Source organism: Dreissena polymorpha, chromosome 9 (genome assembly GCF_020536995.1).
Source record: "Dreissena polymorpha isolate Duluth1 chromosome 9, UMN_Dpol_1.0, whole genome shotgun sequence".
Lineage (NCBI taxonomy): Eukaryota > Metazoa > Mollusca > Bivalvia > Myida > Dreissenidae > Dreissena > Dreissena polymorpha.
Window position 1 is genome coordinate 76,472,533 of NC_068363.1, and position 22,355 is coordinate 76,494,887.

General features: G+C 37.3%; 1 protein-coding gene across 1 annotated transcript in view; it reads right to left on the reverse strand.

Annotated features, from left to right (window-relative positions):
* The window catches only part of LOC127845032 (mRNA (2'-O-methyladenosine-N(6)-)-methyltransferase-like), a 38,927-nt gene extending 18,144 nt beyond the window's left edge, over positions 1 to 20,783 (reverse strand). Inside the window, exons 1-10 of the mRNA XM_052375654.1 lie at positions 20,748 to 20,783; positions 18,191 to 18,370; positions 17,454 to 17,614; positions 15,574 to 15,743; positions 14,219 to 14,373; positions 10,346 to 10,577; positions 9,174 to 9,270; positions 7,997 to 8,159; positions 5,067 to 5,245; positions 3,417 to 3,503 (exon numbers count right to left, since the gene is read on the reverse strand). Coding sequence (XP_052231614.1) covers positions 3,417 to 3,503; positions 5,067 to 5,245; positions 7,997 to 8,159; positions 9,174 to 9,270; positions 10,346 to 10,577; positions 14,219 to 14,373; positions 15,574 to 15,743; positions 17,454 to 17,614; positions 18,191 to 18,347 — 1,401 coding nt within the window. The 5' untranslated portion in view covers positions 18,348 to 18,370; positions 20,748 to 20,783. The remainder of the gene's footprint in view (positions 1 to 3,416; positions 3,504 to 5,066; positions 5,246 to 7,996; positions 8,160 to 9,173; positions 9,271 to 10,345; positions 10,578 to 14,218; positions 14,374 to 15,573; positions 15,744 to 17,453; positions 17,615 to 18,190; positions 18,371 to 20,747) is intronic.
* Between the last annotated feature and the right edge of the window lie 1,572 nt (positions 20,784 to 22,355).

Sequence of the window (22,355 nt, forward strand, 5' to 3'; positions counted from 1 at the left end):
GGCTTATCTGGGACAACACTTTCCTCTATGCAGACTACACAGGCTTATCGGGGACAAAACTTTCCTCTATACAGACTACACAGGTGTATCTGGGACAACACTTTCCTCTATACAGACTACACAGGCTTATCTGGGACAACACTTTCCATGTGCAGACTACACAGGCTTATCTGGGACAACACTTTCCTCTATACAGACTACACAGCCTTATCTGGGACAACACTTTCCTCTATACAGACTACACAGGCTTATCTGGGACAACACTTTCCTCTATACAGACTACACAGGCTTATCTGGGACAACACTTTCCTCTATACAGACTACACAGGCTTATCTGGGACAACACTTTCCATGTGCAGACTACACAGGCTTATCTGGGACAACACTTTCCTCTATGCAGACTACACAGCCTTATCTGGGACAACACTTTCCTCTATACAGACTACACAGGCTTATCTGGGACAACACTTTCCTCTATACAGACTACACAGGCTTATCTGGGACAACACTTTCCATGTGCAGACTACACAGGCTTATCTGGGACAACACTTTCCTCTATACAGACTACACAGGCTTATCTGGGACAACACTTTCCTCTATACAGACTACACAGGCTTATCTGGGACAACACTTTCCATGTGCAGACTACACAGGCTTATCTGGGACAACACTTTCCATATGCAGACTACACAGGTTATCTGGGACAAAACTTTCCCCTATACAGACTACACAGGCTTATCTGGGACAACACTTTCTTCTATACAGACTACACAGGCTTATCTGGGACATCACTTTCCTCTATACAGACTACACAGGCTTATCTGGGACAACACTTTCCTCTACACAGGCTTATCTGGGACAACACTTTCCTCTATACAGACTACACAGGCTTATCTGGGACAACACTTTCCTCTATACAGACTACACAGGCTTATCTGGGACAACACTTTCCTCTTCACAGGCTTATCTGGGACAACACTTTCCTCTATACAGACTACACAGGCTTATCTGGGACAACACTTTCCTCTATACAGACTACACAGGCTTATCTGGGACAACACTTTCCTCTATACAGACTACACAGGCTTATCTGGGACAACACTTTCCTCTACACAGGCTTATCTGGGACAACACTTTCCTCTACACAGGCTTATCTGGGACAACACTTTCCTCTATACAGACAACACAGGCTTATCTGGGACAACACTTTCCTCTACACAGGCTTATCTGGGACAACACTTTCCTATATACAGACTACACAGGCTTATCTGGGACAACACTTTCCTCTATACAGACAACACAGGCTTATCTGGGACAACACTTTCCTCTACACAGGCTTATCTGGGACAACACTTTCCTCTATACAGACTACACAGGCTTATCTGGGACAACACTTTCCTCTATACAGACTACACAGGCTTATCTGGGACAACACTTTCCTCTACACAGGCTTATCTGGGACAACACTTTCCTCTACACAGGCTTATCTGGGACAACACTTTCCTCTATACAGACTACACAGGCTTATCTGGGTCAACACTTTCCTCTATACAGACTACACAGGCTTATCTGGGACAACATTTTCCTCTATACAGACTGCACAGGCTTATCTGGGATGACACTTTACGCACATGCAATAAACCAGATTTTCCCAGAGCAAGTCACAAACATGACTTATACTTGTACACAGCTCTGTCAGCTATGTTACAGGGGAAAATGACTCGCAAATTTGTGCATTACCGAGGATGAAACAATTCCTTGCACATGTACAATGCATGGTTATAGCATACTTGAAGTTTCCTATCTATCAGGAGGTCATTTTTCAAAATAAAGCCTCCATTTTCAGGTAAATATCAAGGTAAATTTGAAGAAAATATTAACCTTTATAGGCTGAGGGAAAAGGGCAAAAATTGTTTCCTTAACTCTTTCCCACTCAGAAGCAAAGTGAAAATATGCAACCAGCATAAAACCAGAACAGCCCGTGAGTAACACGCAGGCTGTTTAGGTTCTATGCTGTTTTCTGCTCATGAGTTTCATGGAGTTGGATAGGAAACCATTAAAACTCTTGAGAAAGGTCTTCAATTCATTTTGCTTTTCTTAAAGACTAAAACAGCTCAAACTGGGTGTGTGAGTGGTAAAGGGTTAACCCTTTGCATGCTAGGAAATTTGTCGTCTGCTAAAATGTCGTCTGCTTAATTTCTAAAATTAGCATTTTCTTCGATTTTTTTCAAAGAATATTATCAGAATAGCAAACAGTTTGGATCCTGATGAGACGCCACGTTCTGTGGCGTCTCATCTGGATCCAAACTGTTTGCAAAGGCCTTCAAAATTTGGTTCCCACACGGAAAGGGTTAACAAGACTATTGCCAAGCAATAAAAGTTCCCTACCTACCTACGTGCATAATATCCATATTGCCATCTGTCCAATTTTCAAGTTTCATGGAAAAATATGAAGATCTTTTAAAGTTAACACAGGATCCACCATTTTGAGCAATATTTCTAGTCTATTTGTTGCCATAGCAACCGGAATTCTTGATGTAGGAACAAAATGAAATGACCTGCATAATCTCCCTATTGCCATCTGTCCATGTTTCAAGTTTCATTTAAAAATATTAAGAACATTGCAAAGTTATCGCAGGATCCAGCATTTTCAGCAATATTTCTAGTCTATTTGTTGCCATAGCAACCAGAATTCTTGACGTAGGAACAAAATTAAATGTCGCGCATAATGTCCATATTGCCATCTGTTCATTCAAGTTTCATGAAAATATGAAGAACTTTTAAAGTTATCCCAGGATCCAGAAAAGTGTTTCAGACTTACAGACACACAGAGCGCAAAAAAATAAATCCCCTCCGGTTTCACCGGTAGGGGACTAAAAACACCACTGACCCTATAGGAACACATGCAATTTGCGAGAAAAGACCATTGATTTGGGAAAAACTAATTTTATATAACTCTATAATAATTCAAATTAGGAGAACAAAATCATAAAAAAATAGCAGTATACTTTGTAAGATTTTTTATGAAATGAAATTGAGATATAACAAGACTATTGCCAAGCAATATATGTCCCCTACCGGCTCCACCATTGTCAGAAATAATTAAAAAAAATTGCGATAGCAACCAGAATTTTTGACGTAGGAACAAAACGAAATGACATGCATAATGTCCTTATTGCCATCCATCCATGTTTTAAGTCTCATGAAAAAATATTAAGAACGTTTAAAGTTATCGCAGGATACAGAAAAGTGTGACAGACAGACTGACAGACACACAGAGCGCAAGTCCCCTCCGGTGAAACCGGTAGTAGACAATAGTCATTAGACATTTTTTTCTAAAAACTATTTTTTTTTTAAATTTAGCTTTGGGATAAGGTCCTTTTTTAAGTATGAGGAAACCCCGTGTGTGTACATACATGATATCGCCGCAACAGAGACCACACCCTGTGGAGGTAGTTGTCAAACCGCGAGTCGTCACGACACGAGATCTTGTACAACTGCTCCTGTAAGAATAGACAGTAGTTAATCATTTCATCATTTTCTTTCAAAGGAACTACTCTTATCTGGATTTGAAACAAAAATTGATCAACAATTTCATTTTGAATAACTCCGATTTTTGTATGATTTTGGAATAACTCAAATCGTGTCTCATTTTGGAATGTCTCCAATTTGATGGAAAACCCAATGTTTTCCATGAAACGAATCCATTGTGGTTTTATTTAACAAGTTCAGTTCACTTTGAAAATCATTGGAGAAAAATGAAGTTTTCTGTCAGTACTGTTAAGACCTAGATTTCAATATAACATATTGAATAAATATTTATAAATACCTGTAAGTGTGGTATTACTCAAGAAATAGATAACACTTCTACAATGATATTAAGCGATGTTATTTACAAAAATATTAACAAAACATTGTTAACATGTAGTTGACACAATATATCGTTTCATAACTGGCATTTTGCTAAGTTAAACATGATTTCTGAGTCCGAGGAGGTACCGTAATCCCCATGTTATTACACAATCATTATAGCGGTAAACTGTAAGTGCAAAACAACACATCAATTTGGTCATTTTTTAAAATAAATTAACATTATATTATGAAGATAAGGTAATCCTACATATTGCAGCTGCCAACCGCTCCCAAGGGCAGTGACTTACCCAATGTTACCATGTGTAATGGTGATAAAAGTAATAAATAACGCTTATTCAATCGCATTTATTGATGCGGTTTATGAAAATATGTACGGAATTAATGGAGAAAGGGTAGAGAAATTTCCCATGTTTACACATTGAAGCTGCCTATCACGCTTGGCAAAGTAACGTTTTGGCTTAACAAATTGTATAAATTAAATGCCTACAATTAATTTATTTGAAAACAGACTATCCGAGTTACATAAACCCGATTGTACTTGTCTGGATAATGGCGGACAGGTCGTAAATCAGTGCTCAAGCTATGATTTGAAAAGGGCAGGGGGGCTATTTTGTCAAAAGGGCACTTTCAACGCGCAGTATTTGTCAAAAGGGCACTTTCGAGTGTGCAGGCGTATTTGGAATGCTCCCTGTTGCATATGTTATGTTATTAATAATTGTTGGAATATATTATTCCCATTATTATTAAACCATTCAAATAAATAAAAAAAAATTTTTTTTAATAAATAAAAGGGCAGGGCGTGGCCTTGAAAGGGCAGGGTGGTGCTTCCGAAGGGCAGGGCAGGGTGGTGCTTGGGAAGGGCAGGGTGGGGTGCTCTTCTATTCAGGCCTAGCTAGAACACTGTAACGTCGTAAGCCACCACCGCACCGGAGTAACTGATCGCTGATTGGTTGATTGATATTTAGATAAGAATTTGATTGACATTTGAAGAGAGCTCAATTTGAATTTGCTTGAAATGTGGCAAGATGTCAATTTGAGCTTTTAAGAAACAAGTATGTAGAAATTAGATTTTGATTTGTTACACCTCGCCATTATTAAACGTACGTATTTTAACAAAAGAGAGCAGTTAATGTTAAATATCACGCCTTGGTATAACATGCCTTAGTATAACAGTTATACTTAGTAAAACTTACGAGTTTGTAGAAATGCGAACTGTTGATTTTCATTGCCTCTCCCCGGTATTTCATGATGTGCTGCTCATTTTCCTGGGTTAATTCCACAGGATGCTGTAATCGTGGGCATGGCACCAACATGTGGACGGGTTGACAGAAAATCTTCCTCCGATGGGGTGGTTGGGGTGGGTCTGGGATTTCTATGAAACATAGAATGGGAAATACTGACATATAAACTCTAAATTTCTTACTAACAAACTATTATGTGAAGCTGAAATAAGACACCATTTTTGTGCAATCCTATTTGAGAATGTTTCAAAACTTTGGGCTGTTATAAAAACAACCTGCAAATGGGAATGCTCAGCCAGTTCTGCCTAAAAACACAAATGGCTTGTTATTTTCTAGGCGTCACCAGTTAAAACTTTATCCATCCTGGCAACAGCCATGTATCCATCCTGGCAACAGCCATGTATTCTATATTTGAGCCTCACTCTGTGATAATGGGGCTTAACGCATGAGGATACATTGGAATATACCAATATAAAAATGCCATTAATGCGTAAAGTATTGTCACTGTGACTGTGGAAAGGCGCATGAAGTATGCATCTTTCTTGTGAACTCTCTGGTAAATGTACCTCTTCAGAGCTCCAGATAAGGTTTTGTGAAATTCTTAAATTACTACCAGATTTTCAAAAAGAATTCTTAACTCTGAAATTTTATTCTTAACGTTACTACTAAGTTTTGATAAATAATTCTTATTTTTTCTAAATGACCTAAAAATAAATAATAATGGTTATTTTCATGCAAAAAAATCAAAATAAACATTCTAGCAACTTTATTTATACGAGTTCAACAGTGTCTTTTCAGTATTATACAATTTTATTTTTCAAATACCTTCATATGCCCAAACTGTGCTTAGATTGCATGCCTTAGATGAATTTTTACATATTTCACAATTTAAACGTGTCTCCCCTTCAATCTTTTCAACGATTAGCCACGGGACATGTCCCTTCCACTCGTTCAATGTTTTTTTGTGTGTTTAAGTTTGGACCCGTCGTGTCGCGTTTTTGTTTAGCTTTTCCGACTGTGTCAGCAACTGAACATACAACATCGTTTAAGATCTTTTCTATGTCTTTCTAAACATTTAACTTCGGCTCACTTTGAGTACAATATGTTAAAAGCGTGTTTTTGGACGCTTTGCAGATTTTTAGGACGCTCTCTGGGCGCCGCCATTGTGTTTTGACAGATAGACTGTATATGCCGCTTTTATTGGAAAAAATGCGCTTTGTTAAACAAACCCGATAAACATTCTATATAAGCACCGCAAAGATCTTTAATACGCGAAAAGAACTCAATGAAAATCGATACGAACCGATGTAAAAATAATATTCGTAACTTGATTTTGTAATTCTTTATGGTACAACAAGATTTTAAAATAAATACGTAACGGACTTGAAAATAATTACGAAAATACAACCCTTATCTGGAGCTCTGCTCTTATATTGCAATCAGTTAAAATCTACCAGCTGTTCTTTTTAAAATTGCACTGATTTAATGTTTCCCAATGTTTCTCCTACATGTACCTCTTATATATTGCACTCATTTAATATTTCCCAATGTTTCTCCTATATGTACCTCTTATATTGCACTCATTGAATATCTCCCAATGCTTCTCCAACATGTACCTCTTATATTGCACTCATTTAATATCTCCCAATGCTTCTCCTACATGTACCTCTTATAAATTGCACTCATTTAATATTTCCCAATGTTTCTCCAACATGTACCTCTTATATTGCACTCATTGAATGTCTCCCAATGCTTCTCCAACATGTACCTCTTATATCACACTCATTTAATATCTCCCAATGCTTCTCCTACATGTACCTCTTACCGGTATATATTGCACTCATTTAATATTTCCCAATGCTTCACCTACATGTACCTCTTATATTGCACTCATTGAATATCTCCCAATGCTTCTCCTACATGTACCTCTTATATTGCACTCATTACATATCTCCCAATGCTTCTCCTACATGTACCTCTTATAAATTGCACTCATTTAATATTTCCCAATGTTTCTCCTACATGTACCTCTTATATTGCACTCATTGAATATCTACCAATGCTTCTCCTACATGTACCTCTTATATTGCACTCATTTAATATTTCCCAATGTTTCTCCTACATGTACCTCTTATATTGCACTCATTTAATATTTCCCAATGTTTCTCCTACATGTACCTCTTATATTGCACTCATTTAATATTTCCCAATGTTTCTCCTACATGTACCTCTTATATTGCACTTAGTTAATATCTCCCACATGTACCTCTTATATTGCACTCATTGAATATCTCCCAATGCTTCTCCTACATGTACCTCTTATATATTGCACTCATTGAATATTTGAGGTCGCCGTGGTGTAATGGATATGGTGTCCGCCTAGTGACCGGGAGGTCACGGGTTCGATCCCCACCGTGGGAGCGTTCTTTAGATCTCCCCCAAAGACACCAAGTACTGGTTCTAGGCCCAGGAAACGGACTCGAGAGCGTTTATATAAGCCAAAGGCTTTCGATGCAAACGAGCTAAAATAAATAGGTTTAAACTAATATTGCACTCAGTTAATATCTCCCAACAGTACCTCTAATATTGCACTCAGTTAATATCTCCCAACTGTACCTCTAATATTGCACTTAGTTAATATCTCCCAACTGTACCTCTAATATTGCACTCAGTTAATATCTCCCAACTGTACCTCTAATATTGCACTCAGTTAATATCTCCCAACTGTACCTTTAGTATTGCACTCAGTTAATATCTCCCAACTGTACCTCTTATATTGCACTCAGTTAATATCTCCCAACTGTACCTCTAATATTGCACTCAGTTAATATCTCCCAACTGTACCTCTAATATTGCACTCATTTAATATCTCCCAACTGTACCTCTAATATTGCACTCATTTAATATCTCCCAATGTTTCTCCTTCAGCTTCTTGGCAGTGTCGCAGGCCAGATTGTACATCTTGGTACAGATGCCCTCCACAGATGTCTTGGCTGCCTCGGTCACATGGGGCTGGCACTGCCTCTTCAAATGGGCCAGTCTCTCCTGGCACAATCAATAAAGCTGAATTTTAGCTGTGCCTTGGGAAAACTGGGCTTTGCAAATGTGCATTAAGCGTTTAACTCACTTTAATCCCAGATTAGTCTGTGCAGAACTGGGCTTTGCAAATGTGTGTTAAGTGTTTAACTCACTTTAATCCCAGATAAGTCTGTGCAGAACTGGGCTTTGCAAATGTGCATTAAGTGTTTAACTCACTTTAATCCCAGATTAGTCTGTGCAGAACTGGGCTTTGCAAATGTGCATTAAGTGTTTAACTCACTTTAATCCCAGATTAGTCTGTGCAGTCTGCACAGACTTATCTGGGGTCGTATTCCAGAAACATCTTAAGTCATTTCTTAAATATTTTCACTTAAGTTCAAAATTACAATGTTTTGTATTTCTTTATTAAATAAAGACATGCACGTTGTTTTGGTATTCTTCAAATAACACTGACATAATGATGTTAGTTTGATGTAATTTTCGATGCCTCACTAATGCAGTATGAAATGAAACACTTGCGAAAAATTCCCAATTTAAGGATAAAAAAAAAAATTTAACTTAAGATGCTTCTGGAATACCACCCCAGGGCAACACTTTCCGTCTAAAATGGATTTTTGCTAATAAGAGACTTCCTTTAAACCAAAAATACTTGATAAGAGCAGAGTGTTGTCCCTGATTAGCCTGCGTGGACTGCAAAGGCTAATCTGGAACACTTTATGCACATGCAGTAAGCCCATATTTCTCAGACAGCTGCTAATTTACATTTGTTTGCATGATATATCATAAAGAACAAGTTTGAATGCTGAACATTGAATAGTTTAGGAGAAGGCCCGAGTAAAAGTTTTTGCCTCACTTGTTTTCCTAAAAATGTTTTTGCTGGACACACAGACAGAGATCAAAGGTGATTCCAGTTTACCCCCCTTAACTTTTTAACAAAGTTATCAACCAAATACGCACAAGTCAAAGTCATTTATTAATCAAACCAGTGTTTATATTTTTAATATAAAAACACATTTTTACCAAATAATCCTCGTATATGGCATTTGGTTTCCGTAACCACACTACGGTTTCCTCAACATTCCATTTTACAACCTTTCGTCCCTCTGGTGTACCACCCCTGCAAAAGAAAGAGATATGAAGCCACTATGTACCACCCCTGGAAAAGAAAAGATATGTAGCCACTGTGTACCACCCCTGGAAAAGGAAGATATGTAAGTAGCCACTATGTACCACCCCTGTAAAAGAAAAGATATGTAGCCACTGTACCACCCCTGGAAAAGGAAGAGATATGTAGCCACTATGTACCACCCCTGGAAAAGGAAGAGATATGTAGCCACTGTGTACCACCTCTGTACAAGAAACGATATGTAGCCACTGTGTACCATCCCTGGAAAAGAAAGAGATATGTAGCCACTGTGTACCACCCCTGGAAAAGGAAGAGATATGTAAGTAGCCACTATGTACCACCCCTGTAAAAGAAAAGGTATGTAGCCACTGTACCACCCCTGGAAAAGGAAGAGATATGTAGCCACTATGTACCACCCCTGGCAAAGGAAGATATATGAAGCCACTGTGTACCACCCCTGTATAAGAAACGATCTGTAGCCACTGTGTACCATTTCTGTAAAAGAAAGAGATATGTGGCCACTGTGTACCATCCCTGTAAATGAAAGAGATATGTAGCCACTTTGCACCACCCCTGGAAAAGGAAGATATATGTAGCCACTGTGTACAACCCCTGTACAAGAAACGATATGTAGCCACTGTGTACCACTCCTGGAAAAGAAATGTAGCCAGTGTGTACCATCCCTGTAAAAGAAAGAGATATGTAGCCACTGTGTACTACCCCTGTAAAAGGAGGAGTTATGTAGCCACTGTGTACCACCCCTGGAAAAGGAAGAATAATTTAGCAACAGCATTCCAAAATAGAAGGCTCTATGTCCAGATAACTGAATATAATATTTTTTTTTCCTTGACAATGATTTCAATATTTAAGTCAACATTTGATGTTGGCGTTTGAAAGCAAAATTTAAGTGAACCAACAGACATCTGAATTTATTACATTTAATTTATTTAAAATGTTAATGACAATAAAACGAACAACAACCTTCCTGTACATTTTAATTGTAAAACATGCAAAAACTCATACACATAACAGAAAACACCTAAAAAATCTAAATACATCAGCAAACCTTGAATCAATCATCTTTTTTGCTGCCTCTGCATACCGCAACAACTGTTTGCGGGCATCTCCAGAGTATTTCGGTTTAACGAGTTTCACCGGTATGTCATTCATGACCTCTCTGTACATGGACTGGGACACCTCAGAGGTGCAAGCCGTGGCCAACATCGGGTCTGTACCCATGTCCACCACCTTCCGTTCCAGCAGCCATCGGTTGAAAGATTCTGTTGGCGCGTCGATGCCTGTGAAATTAAAGGCCAAAAGTTTGTTTGCTTTTCCTTGGTAATGAAACTTTTAGCCTTGCTACATAAACTTCTTTTCTAGCAGCCAATGTTTGAAAGATTCTGTTGGCACATTGATTCCTGTTTAATATGCAAATTCATTGAATGGATATCCCCGCCAATAAATTTAATTAAGGATGGGTACCAATCTAAAATCGCTCACCTGACTAACCAAATACAATCTTAACCCAGATTTCATCAAGATAAAAATTCTGACCAAATTTCATAAAGATTGGATGAAAACTGCGACCTCTATTGTCTACACAAGGTTTTTCTTTAGAAAAATCTATTGACCTAGTTTTTGACCCCATGTGACCCAAATACAATCCCAACCCGGATTTCATCAAGATAAACATTCTGATCAAATTTTATAAAGATTGGATGAAAACTCTGACCTCTATTGTCTACACAAGGTTTTTCTATTATATTACCTAGTGACCTAGTTTTTGACCCCAGATGACCCAAATACAATCCCGACCCAGATTTCATCAAGATAAACATTCTGACCAAATTTCATAAAGATTGGATGAGAACTGTGACATGGTTGTTCTATTATTTGACCTAGTGACCCTAGTTTTTGATCTAGTGACCTAGTTTTTGACCTAGTGACCTAGTTTTTGACCCCAGATCATCCAAATACAATCCCAACCCAGATTTCATCAAGATAAACATTCTGAACAAATTTCATAAAGATTGGATGAAAACTGTGACCTCTACTGTCTACACAAACAAATTGTTGACGATTTTTCTATTATTTGACCTAGTGACCTAGTTTTTGACCCCAGATGACCCAAATACAATCCCAACCCAGATTTCATCAAGATAAACATTCTGACCAAATTACATAAAGATTAAATGAAAACTGTGACATGGTTGTTCTATTATTTGACCTAGTGACCTAGTTTTTGATCTACTGACCTAGTTTTTGACCTAGTGACCTAGTTTTTGACCTCAGATGACCCAAATACAATCCCAACCTAAATTTCATCACGATAAACATTCTGACCAAATTTCATAAAGATTGGATGAAAACTGCGACCTCTATTGTCTACACAAGGTTTTTCTATTATTTGACCTAGTTTTTGACCTAGTGATGTAGTTTTTGGCCCCAGATGACCCAAATACAATCCCAACCCAGAGTTTATGAAGATGAACATTCTGACCAAATTTCATAAAGATTGGATGAAAACTGTGACCTCTACTGTCTACACAATGTTTTTCTATTATTTGACCTAGTTTTTGACCTAGAGACCTAGTTTTTGACCCCAGATGACCCAAATACAATCCAAACACAGATTTCATCAAGATATACATTCTGACCAAATTTCATAAAGATTGGATGAAAACTGCCCTCTACTGGCTACACAAGGTTTTTCTATTACTTGACCTAGTTTTTGACCTAGTGACCTAGTTTTTGACCCCAGATGACCCAAATACAATCCAAACCCATATTTCATCAAGATAAACATTCTGACCAAATTTCATAAAGATTGGATGAAAACTGTGACCTCTACTGTCTACACAAACAAATTGTTGACGTTTTTTTTATTATTTGACCTAGTGACCTAGTTTTTGACCCCAGATGACCCTAATACAATCCCAACCCAGATTTCATTAAAATAAACATTCTGACCAAATTTCATAAAGATTGGATGATAACCTCGACCTCTATTGTCTACACAAGGTTTTTCTATTATTTGACCTATTATGTGACCTAGTTTTTTACCTAGTGACCTAGTTTTTGACCCCAGATGACCCAAATAAAATCCCAACCCAGATTTCATCAAGATGAACATTCTGACCTAATTTCATAAAGATTGGATGAAAACTGTGACCTCTACTGTCTACACAAACAAATTGTTGACGGACACACGCACACATGCACGCACACACACCAGACATCACACGGTCACATAAGCTCACCATGTCACTTTGTGACAGGTGAGCTAAAAAGGTTTAAATGAAGGATTATTCAATTTCTTAATTATGTTTTAATAACAGTTGAATGATTCTCTTGGCGAGTCTATGTCTGAAACATTTTAGACGCCAAAATGAGTGTACATCATTAAACTTAAAGTTGATTTTTTCTTGGCACAGAAACATACAAATCTTTTGGCCTCAATAAATCAACTTATAAGTATTTCACATAAACCTATTTTTCTCTAGAGAACACTAATTTTTATAGAGCAAATCAGGGTTGCACAAATTTAAGAAACACTTCATGGGAGTAATATAAATAAATAACTAAATGATAAATAAATAATTTTACTTTGATCTACAAAGTAAACAAGGGACAAAATTGTCACAAAACCAGGTTTTCATTGTGAAAAAAAATCTGATAAAGGGAGAAAACTCAAACTGAACTTTTGAAATGAACAAGCAAAATTAACCCCCTTTGTAAGTTTTTTTTTTTTTAAATCTATTTTTAGTCGTGGCGACCTTGACACTGGAGATATTGACGTGATTCTTTCATGCGACACACCGTCCCATGATGGTGAACAAATGTGCCAAATGATTTTAAAATCTCACAATGAATGACATAGTTATGGCCAGGACAAGCTCATTTATGGCCATTTTTGACCTTTGAACTCAAAGTGTGACCTTGACCTTGGAGATATCGACGTAATTATTTCGCGCGACACACCGTCAAATGATGGTGAACAAATGTGCCAAATGATTTTAAAATCTGACAATGACATAGTTATGGCCCGGACAAGCTTGTTCCGCCTGCCCGCCAGCCAGCCCGCCCGCATTCGCCAATCTAATAACCAGTTTTTTCCTTCGGAAAACCTGGTTAAAAATATTCTTAACTAGTTTGGCATTAAAACAGATCAAAGGAAATATACCGGTATATATCTCTTTCAGTGCGGGAACCGCATTTTGAAGGCCTTTGCAAACAGTTTGGATCCAGATGAGACGCCACAGAACGTGGCGTCTCATCTGGATCCAAACTGTTTGCTATTCTGATAGTATGCTTTGAAAAAAATTCGAAGAAAATGCTAATTTTAGAAATTCAGCAGACGACATTTTAGCAGACAACAAATTTCCCAGCATGCAAAGGGTTAAATATGAGCCCCTCTCTGGGAAAACTTGGATAAATGCAATAGCTCAAAGTGTCGTCCCACCAATAGCTCAAAGTGTCGTCCCACACTTGGATAAATGCAAAAGCTCAAAGTGTCGTCCCACACTTTTGGCCTGGACTCAATTTGTTTGGAACAGAACTTTTTCTTTTCATTCCATACTAGCAGAAAGTGTGGTCTCTGGCTCTCAGAGATGTAAGCATATATGGGTCAGTTTAAACTTTTCCAGTCTAAGGAAAGCCCTCGCTTTCTTAAATGGCAATTAAATCTAACAGACAAATGTATATGAGCCGTGCTATGTGTGCTATTTGTGTAAAGTGCCGTCCCAGATTAGACTGTGCAGTCCGCAAAGATTTTTGCTAAGAAGAGACTTTCTTGACAAAAAAAATATCATAAAAGTGGAAAGTGGCGTCCCTGCTTAGCCTGTGCGGACTTCACAGGCTAATCTGGGACGGCACTTTAAGCACATGCATTAAACCCCTTTTTTCACAGAGCACGACCCATATGTATGTAAGGAGCTACCTTCTCTTGAATGGCAGAGCTCCTGGTACTGTTGCCGCAGTTTCAGCATCAGTTGCGCCCGAAGCTGCTCCATCTCGGGCAGGGGTGGGGGGAGAGTGCAGGGAGGGCGCTCATAGATCACCACATTGGTAGGTACCTCAAAATTCCAGAATGGACTGGAATATAACATGACAAGTAACATATGGGCCAGATTTAATCTTAAATTAACATGCTTAATTTTTTATGCAAGGGTATTGTGATTCAAGTTTTTACCGTACCTTTCTCATAAATACCATTTTGTTGGAACTTAACTTTCAACTTAAATATGATTGGCCAAGTTTTTAAGTCATGTGCATAGATTTTGAAATTTATTTCATACTTGTTTTTATAAGAATTTGTAAAAAAAAAATGAATTCAGGGCCCATAGTCTCAAAGCTCGGTCCAAAAAACTCGAGGACATTTCTGAAACTCATCAATAAATTACTCTCTGGAAATTTTGTGTTCATTTTTTTTATATATCATTTTCAAAACAAAAACAATATTGAAAAAAAAGAAATGCATTCTTCTGCAAGCAGAAAACATTGGATGTTAAACAGACAATTTGATCTGAAGTGTTTATTTAAAAATAACTTAAGATTTCATGTAGTAAATTTATCAATTCTAACCCAAGGCATTTTTTCTCTTTTTTTTGGCGGACGGAGAGCATACACTTCTTTTACAGTATATTGCTGGACAATGGTGACTAGCAAGGTGGCTAATTAAGGGCATTCTATAGACCACCCCTGATTAAAACGAGATGTTGCCAGCGACAGACCATATTGGTTACAGAGAAAGCCTGAATAAAACATATTAATTTTATATCAATTACCCGATACATTTTTGTTTTATTAAAAGTACTGGGCCATGTTCTCGAAAAACTGGGCTAAATGCATATTCAGTGTCAGGGACAACACTTTCTATCTAAATTGAAGTTCGCTAAGAAGAACCACACTTAAAACGATAAATATGGTTAATGCGGACAGTGTCATCCCTGATAAGCCTGTGCAGACTTTTACGCACATGCATTAGACCCAGTTTTTTCCCCAGAGCACATGCATTAGACCCAGTTTTCCCAGAGCACATGCATTAGACCCAGTTTTCCCAGAGCACATGCATTAGACCCAGTTTTCCCCAGAGCACATGCATTAGACCCAGTTTTCCCCATAGCACATGCATTAGACCCAGTTTTCCCAGAGCACATGCATTAGACCCAGTTTTCCCATAGCACATGCATTAGACCCAGTTTTCCCCAGAGCACATGCATTAGACCCAGTTTTCCCCAGAGCACATGCATTAGACCCAGTTTTCACAGAGCAAGGCAACCTATAACAAATTACCTATACGTGAAGGCAGGTCTCTTGGCTGTGGGGGACATGACATCCCCACTCAGCCGCCTCTTCTGCTGCTGGTCTGGGATGTCAATGCTTGGCCGCGACAGACGCTTGTCACCCAAGTGGGGGTGAGGGGGGTGGTCCGACGAGATCCCCAGAGGGTCGGTCAATGTGTCCTGAAAATACAAATCAGTAAAGACTAGGCTTAATGCATGTGCGTAAAACCATTTTCATAAGTGTCATGTACAGAGCATTATTGGACAGAGGTTTCATTGGGCATTGTTCAGATTTAATTTAACAATATATGGATGGCTGAATTTAAATTTAGATTGAAATCAATACAAAGCAATGTTATATTGCTACATAAACAGTTGTGAAAAAAAGTGCTTCCTGCAGACTTCCTTAAACACGTGAAAAATTAAAGTTAATTGCTATTTACATTTACCCTGCGTTTGCATGTAACTTAATCATCTTGATTACTTATTTAATTTGTCTTTGTTTGTTACATTTTGAATATTAAAATGCATATTGTCAACAAATAACACTGAAATTTAACATACTACGTAAAACTAATAAAAGCTGTCAATTATTCAAAAGATCTATAGCACATACATAGTAACATAATTAGTCACTAACGGTTATAATATCCCACTAATCTGCTTATCATAACAATAAACTAGTTAATGGCATACATTAATAAGGGCCAGTTACTATCACGTGATTATAAAAGACTAGATAAAAAGGGCCAACATGCAAGTGACTCCCAAGTTACCCCCCCCCCACTCCCCACCACGAATTATTGCATACAAAGTATTACAAACAAATTGAAAAATGACTGAAGCATTTTTTTGGAAAACGGTTATTCTCGAGAACATTATTAAGTTTGATTCCCATAACTTCATCAACAGTTTATGGACCCAAATGAAACACACATTCCAATTGTAAGTCATACAAGTAGACTCACATGCCAAAATTCAGCTCAATATCTCAAAGTGTTGCACAAAAAAATACTTCGGAAAACAGTTATCATAGAGAAAATTTCTAAGCCTAAAGTCTCTAACTTCGCCAAAAATCAATGGACCAGAACGAATTTCACACTTCAGTTTTGCCTAAAAAACCTCTGGAAAATGGCTACAATAGAAAACATTTTTAAGTTCAAGGCTCAAAACTTCAGCAACAATCAACGGACCGTAACAAATTTCACACTTATTCCGTAGCTCAATATCTGAAAGTGTTGCATAAAAACCCTCTGGAAAACAAAATGCCAGATCGTCAGACGGACGCACAGTGTAACATCTATATGCCACTCTACCAGGGGCATACAAAATGTCAGTAATAAGAATAACATGAGGACCCACAGGTGCCAGTGGAGGCATATCCAACAAGGAATGGTTCGTGAGCTTGTTGAAAAAGAATGGCATGTTCTCTCTCTTACCTACACTTGATTGGTCATTGTCGGCTCGGGTACTACTTAAATGTACCCTAGATACTCTTCCGTATACTTAAATGTACCCCGGGTACGGAAAATAAACTGACACAAACCCGGCCATTTTAGATTGTACCCATGTTTTATTCCCACACAAAATGCGATGTTGTTTAATGCACTACGTAATATGAAACAAAATTCTCTTTAAACAAAACCTGCCTCGACATGCATTTTGAGTTGGATTTTTTACAATATAGAGGCCATTTTACATAATATTGACATAAATATGAACATAATTAATTTAAACAAATTAGCCGACATCGACCAATTTTGCATAAGAATTCACAAGTATGTTTCAGTATATTTTCCGTACCCGGGGTACATTTAAGTATACTTTTGAATACCCGGGGTACATGAAAGTAGTACCCAAGCCATCAATGACCAAGCGAGCCTCACTTACTACAGGTGCCAGTGGAGGCATCTCCCACAGGGACTGGTTCGTGAGCTTGTTGAAGTAGTATGGCATGTTCTCCCTCTTACTCCAGAACTTCCTCCAGCCCTGTTGTAACAGCTGATCAGGCAGGTCCTCTGAGCCGAGCGGTTCTGGAGATCCCATGGAACCTGCAAACATGTTCAGATACAATTGTACATTACTAAAATTGATAAAAATCTTTTGACGAAAATATGACCTCCAGTTTTCCGAAAAATTTGTTCCATTTGTTTGTATCATCAGGTATGATTTACCCTGCAAACAGTAGATAAACAACTGTGGGACAACAGGGCTAAATGCATGTGCATAAAAAGAGATCAGCCTCAGCAGTCCACACAGGCTTATCAGGGATGACACTTTCAGCCTAAACTGGATTTTTGTTTAGATTAGATTTAATGTTAATTTTACAAACGCTGTCAATTGCATTCAAGTTGCCAAGCATTCTCTTGTATTCTATCATTACCGTCCTAGTTTTCACAAGACCCTTTTCTGACCTGTGTTTAGTTTAAACCTATTGATTTTAGCTCAATTGCATAAAAAGCTTAAGGTTTATATGAAACTCTCTCAACTCCCTTTCCTGGAACTAGAATCAGTACTTGGCGTCTCTGCGGGAGATCTAAAAATACTCCCACGGTGGAGATCGAACCTGTGACCTCCTGGTCGCCATGCTGACACCACATCCACTACGCCACGGCGATCTTACTTACCTGTGGAGGACTGATGCTGAAGTGGCTTATGAACATGGCCAGGCATCTGAGCATCTGACAGTGGGTTAGTTGGCATCCCGTTAATTTTGGTAGAGACATTGTCTCCCCTTTCTGTGCATGAATTTTCCACCATTGCTGGTTGCTCTATTTCCGACATCTTGTTTGAATTTTAAAATTCACCTGCAAAAATACATACTGTACATGCAACAATTTGCAATTCAATTAAGAACAAGAGCTGTCACCATAGGATGACTTATGCCCCCTATAAACGCTTGATAGAAGTTATGAGCTTTTTTCGAAACCTAAACGCAGATTTCGAAACCTAAACGTGGACCCTAAGTTCAAGGTCACAGCGGTCAAAATTGTTGTGCGTATGGAAAGGCCTTGTCCATATACACATGCATACCAAATATGAAGGTTATATCTCAAGGGACATAGAAGTTATGAGCATTTTTCGAAACCTAAACGCGTATTTCGAAACCTAAACGCGGACCCAAAGTTCAAGGTCAAGGGGTAAAAATATTTTAGCGTAAGGAAAGGCCTTGTCCATATACACATGCATACCAAAAAAGAAGGTAATATCTCAAGGGACATAGAAGTTATGAGCATTTTTCGAAACCTAAACGCAAACTGTGACGGAAAGACGGACAGACAGTCCGATCACTATATGCCCCCTTTTCTTCGAAAGGGGGCATAAAAATCATTTATGCACATTACTGTAAACTGAGGTTCATAATTACCCAAGAAACCATACTTAATTCGATGTTATTTGGGCTGTGATTTTAGGACTCCAATACTTATGATGGTGGAAAATATGTGGAATCAGGAATCAATATCATCAGGGCTTATATGGGAACATCTTCAAAGGTGTTTTCAAATGCCAAGGATGGTTTTAAATGTTGCATATTATATTAACAACTGATAAAAAGAAAACCACAGCTTTCTTGTAATATTCATCATTAAGACAGTTGTTTTTTAATGTGTTTTCGATTAAGATAGCATATTATGAGCTTAGTATGGAACGGTTGGTCATTATTGGCTCGGGTACTACTTACATGTACTCTAAAGTATACTTAAATGTACTGAAAATATACCAACATATACCTAAACAATTTAGACTGTACCATAATTTTATTCTCGCCCTAAATCTGATGTCAGAAAACACGCTTTGGGATAAGAAACAAAATTATTTTAGAACAAAACCAGCCTCAACATGCTTTTTGAGTATGGTGTCAATAAGATAGAGGCCATTTAACAGACTATTTACATAAATATGAACATAATTAATTTGAAAAAAAGCTGACGATGACCAATTTATAGTTGGAATTCCCAGGAACGTTTCAGTACATTTCCAGTACCCGGAGTCAATTTAAGTATACTTAAGAGAACCCGATATACATGTAAGTAGAACCTGAGCTTACAATGACCAATCTAGCCTTAAAATGGCGATACATATCATATGGGACACATATACCGGATGTATAACTTTGCTATATCAGCTTGTAGAACATTTGTTTTAAACGGGAAGTTTTTTACTTGGGACTTTAGCTCAGGAAAATAAAAGTTGGGTATATATTGATAGTGTCCTTTTTCCTTAAACTTAAAGTCGCGATGGTGTAGTGGATGAGGTGTCCGCCTTGCGATCAGGAGTTCATGGATTCGTTCCCTACTCAGGATGCGTTCTCATTATCTCCTCCATAGACACCAAGTACTGGTTCTTCCCAGGAAACAAACTCGACAGTGTCAATATCTGCCTAAAATAGGCTTTCCTGTAATAGTCAGCAATTTGCTGTAGGAAGTAAAACTTTTAAGGAAAACTTTGGTTGCAATGGTTGTGTTCGGCATGAGAGACAGAATATTTAGACTTTCAACTGTTTGGATATTATCCCTATTTAAATATGTCACTGATTTAAAAGGACTTCATTGTCATGACAAAGTTGATAAAGATTAGAATTTCTAGTTCTGGAATGTACAAGTACAGTAAACTGATTTGGAGTACTCTCTTCATGATGTAAGGCTAAAATAAATGTTTTTTGGCCAAATTTAAAATAAGACCCTGGCCAAAAATATGTATACAAAGGCATTGAAGTGCAGAAAGGTGCAAGTCATGACATTTAATAAGATAACTATTAGTTTGCTTGAGTCGCAAATGTAAAATGGAACTGAATGTGATTGCAACGAAACTGGCTGTAGATTTGGAACGGTCATGGATGTGATTAATATTGTTTTAGCTTGCCCAGCACATGTTAGAACATAAACAATGCGAAACATGGCATTGTGTAAGGTTGTTTATGTATTGCTTTAGTTTTCTGAACAATAAAATATAAATTTGTCTCGATAATGTTGAATGTTGATGAAATCAATGAAGCGTAACCGCTCGAAAATTGCACCAAAGTTTTACAACAATTGCACAGTTTTAACAAGAGAAGTGCGCTTAAATGTATGCCCATATGATAAAATGTGCATTATTCTATCATGTGGGTTATATATTATAAGCACATCCCAGTTAAAGTCCGCACATAACGAAGAAAACTGAGAGCATATTCTTGCGACCTACATATTGGCAAGTCAAGCCGCTGTGGTTGACTTGATATTACCGATCGGCCATATGTATATAAACGAAAATAATATCGCTCTTTCAAAAGAACGAAATTTTTTATTAACGAATCAAATCAAACATGCAGTGTCTATCCAGAATAATTACAAACACTTGCGTCAGACTGTATTTCATTGCATACAAATATAAATATTATTTATCAGAAAAAACGTATTTTAACATAATTCAGTACAGATTTGGAGATAATATTATTGCATATTTGAGTCCATTTATTGTTCAATTGCTGTATATTTTTAGATGGAAAGCATATTTTTGATTCGTTATCATTAGTGACTACAGTAATTATAATATTTATTATCAACTTAATTTCTTTGGATAATGTCTGACAAAATCTACAAGGTATTAAATGTGCGTTTGGTGCAAATTATGATTAGGTGGTGCTTTGCATCGGGTCAATTTAAATGATAATATAGACAGAATAAATGATAAAAAGACAATTAATCGCTGCATTTGTTCCGTGGATTTTCAAACATATATAAGGATGACACTAGTTTATATACTAACCGACAACTGAGACGTTCATGATATGGGCAACGATGTAAATAACCTGAGAGGAAATTAATTTTCAGGAAATTTGTTTTATTTAGAGCAAGCTTTCTAGAGCTTAAAGCACAGCGGTCTAATGCAATTAATTACCCAGGTAAATTAAATTCATGTTCGCTTTTTTCTTGGCTCTAAATGAAATATTATTCAACAGAACATCACAACCTTGATAAGTTTCTGTTAAAAATATAGCGGTCTTGAACTCTTTTTTGCATAAAAAGATTGTGAATATTTTACTTTATCCATTTTTCCCAATTATTTTAGGAAAGGCCATGTGAATTCTGCGTAAGAAAACGTAACGACGAAAGAGGCGAAAACTTATATATAGTAAAATTAGCTAGTTCAATTATTTACGAATCACATCTAAATGTTGGGGGTTTTCACAATCAATACAATGTTAACACTCATGGTTTGTAATACTGCACGAGTAAATTGATTGCTCTGATTGTGTTTCAGAGTTAACATTATTTGCATAATTGTTCCAGATAAGTCTATGATTAACGTGTTTTTAGTTTTAAATAAGGCACATCCACCTTGTAGTCAGCGAACCCAAAGAGCATCTATTATAGTTTAGTGTTGTTTGAGATGTGAATACGCATTAAAGTCCGTGCACACTTTCGTTCTCACTTTATAATATTGTTCGTAATAAAGATCTTGTACAAATAAATACATTAATTTGTAACAAAAAAGTTTCAACAATTTAATATAAATATTCATTGATATCAAAGACCTTTACAATACAAAATGTATTTTATAGGTCTTTGTTGATATTTATTGTAAAGTAGAAGCGAACTAGATTTTAAGGCCTCTTCCAAAATAGACGAATATTGCAGATTATGTTTTTTCATTAATTGATCATACCTTACATATTTTCATGTCACTTGTTACTTCCTGTTTATTTTCGTGGCTCCGACACGAGTCTTCGTCCTCAAAAATGAGTTGACTTGCGCAATACAGACAGACACCAGTCATTCAGCGACATGTTGTCCTGGCCGTTTTTTTTTC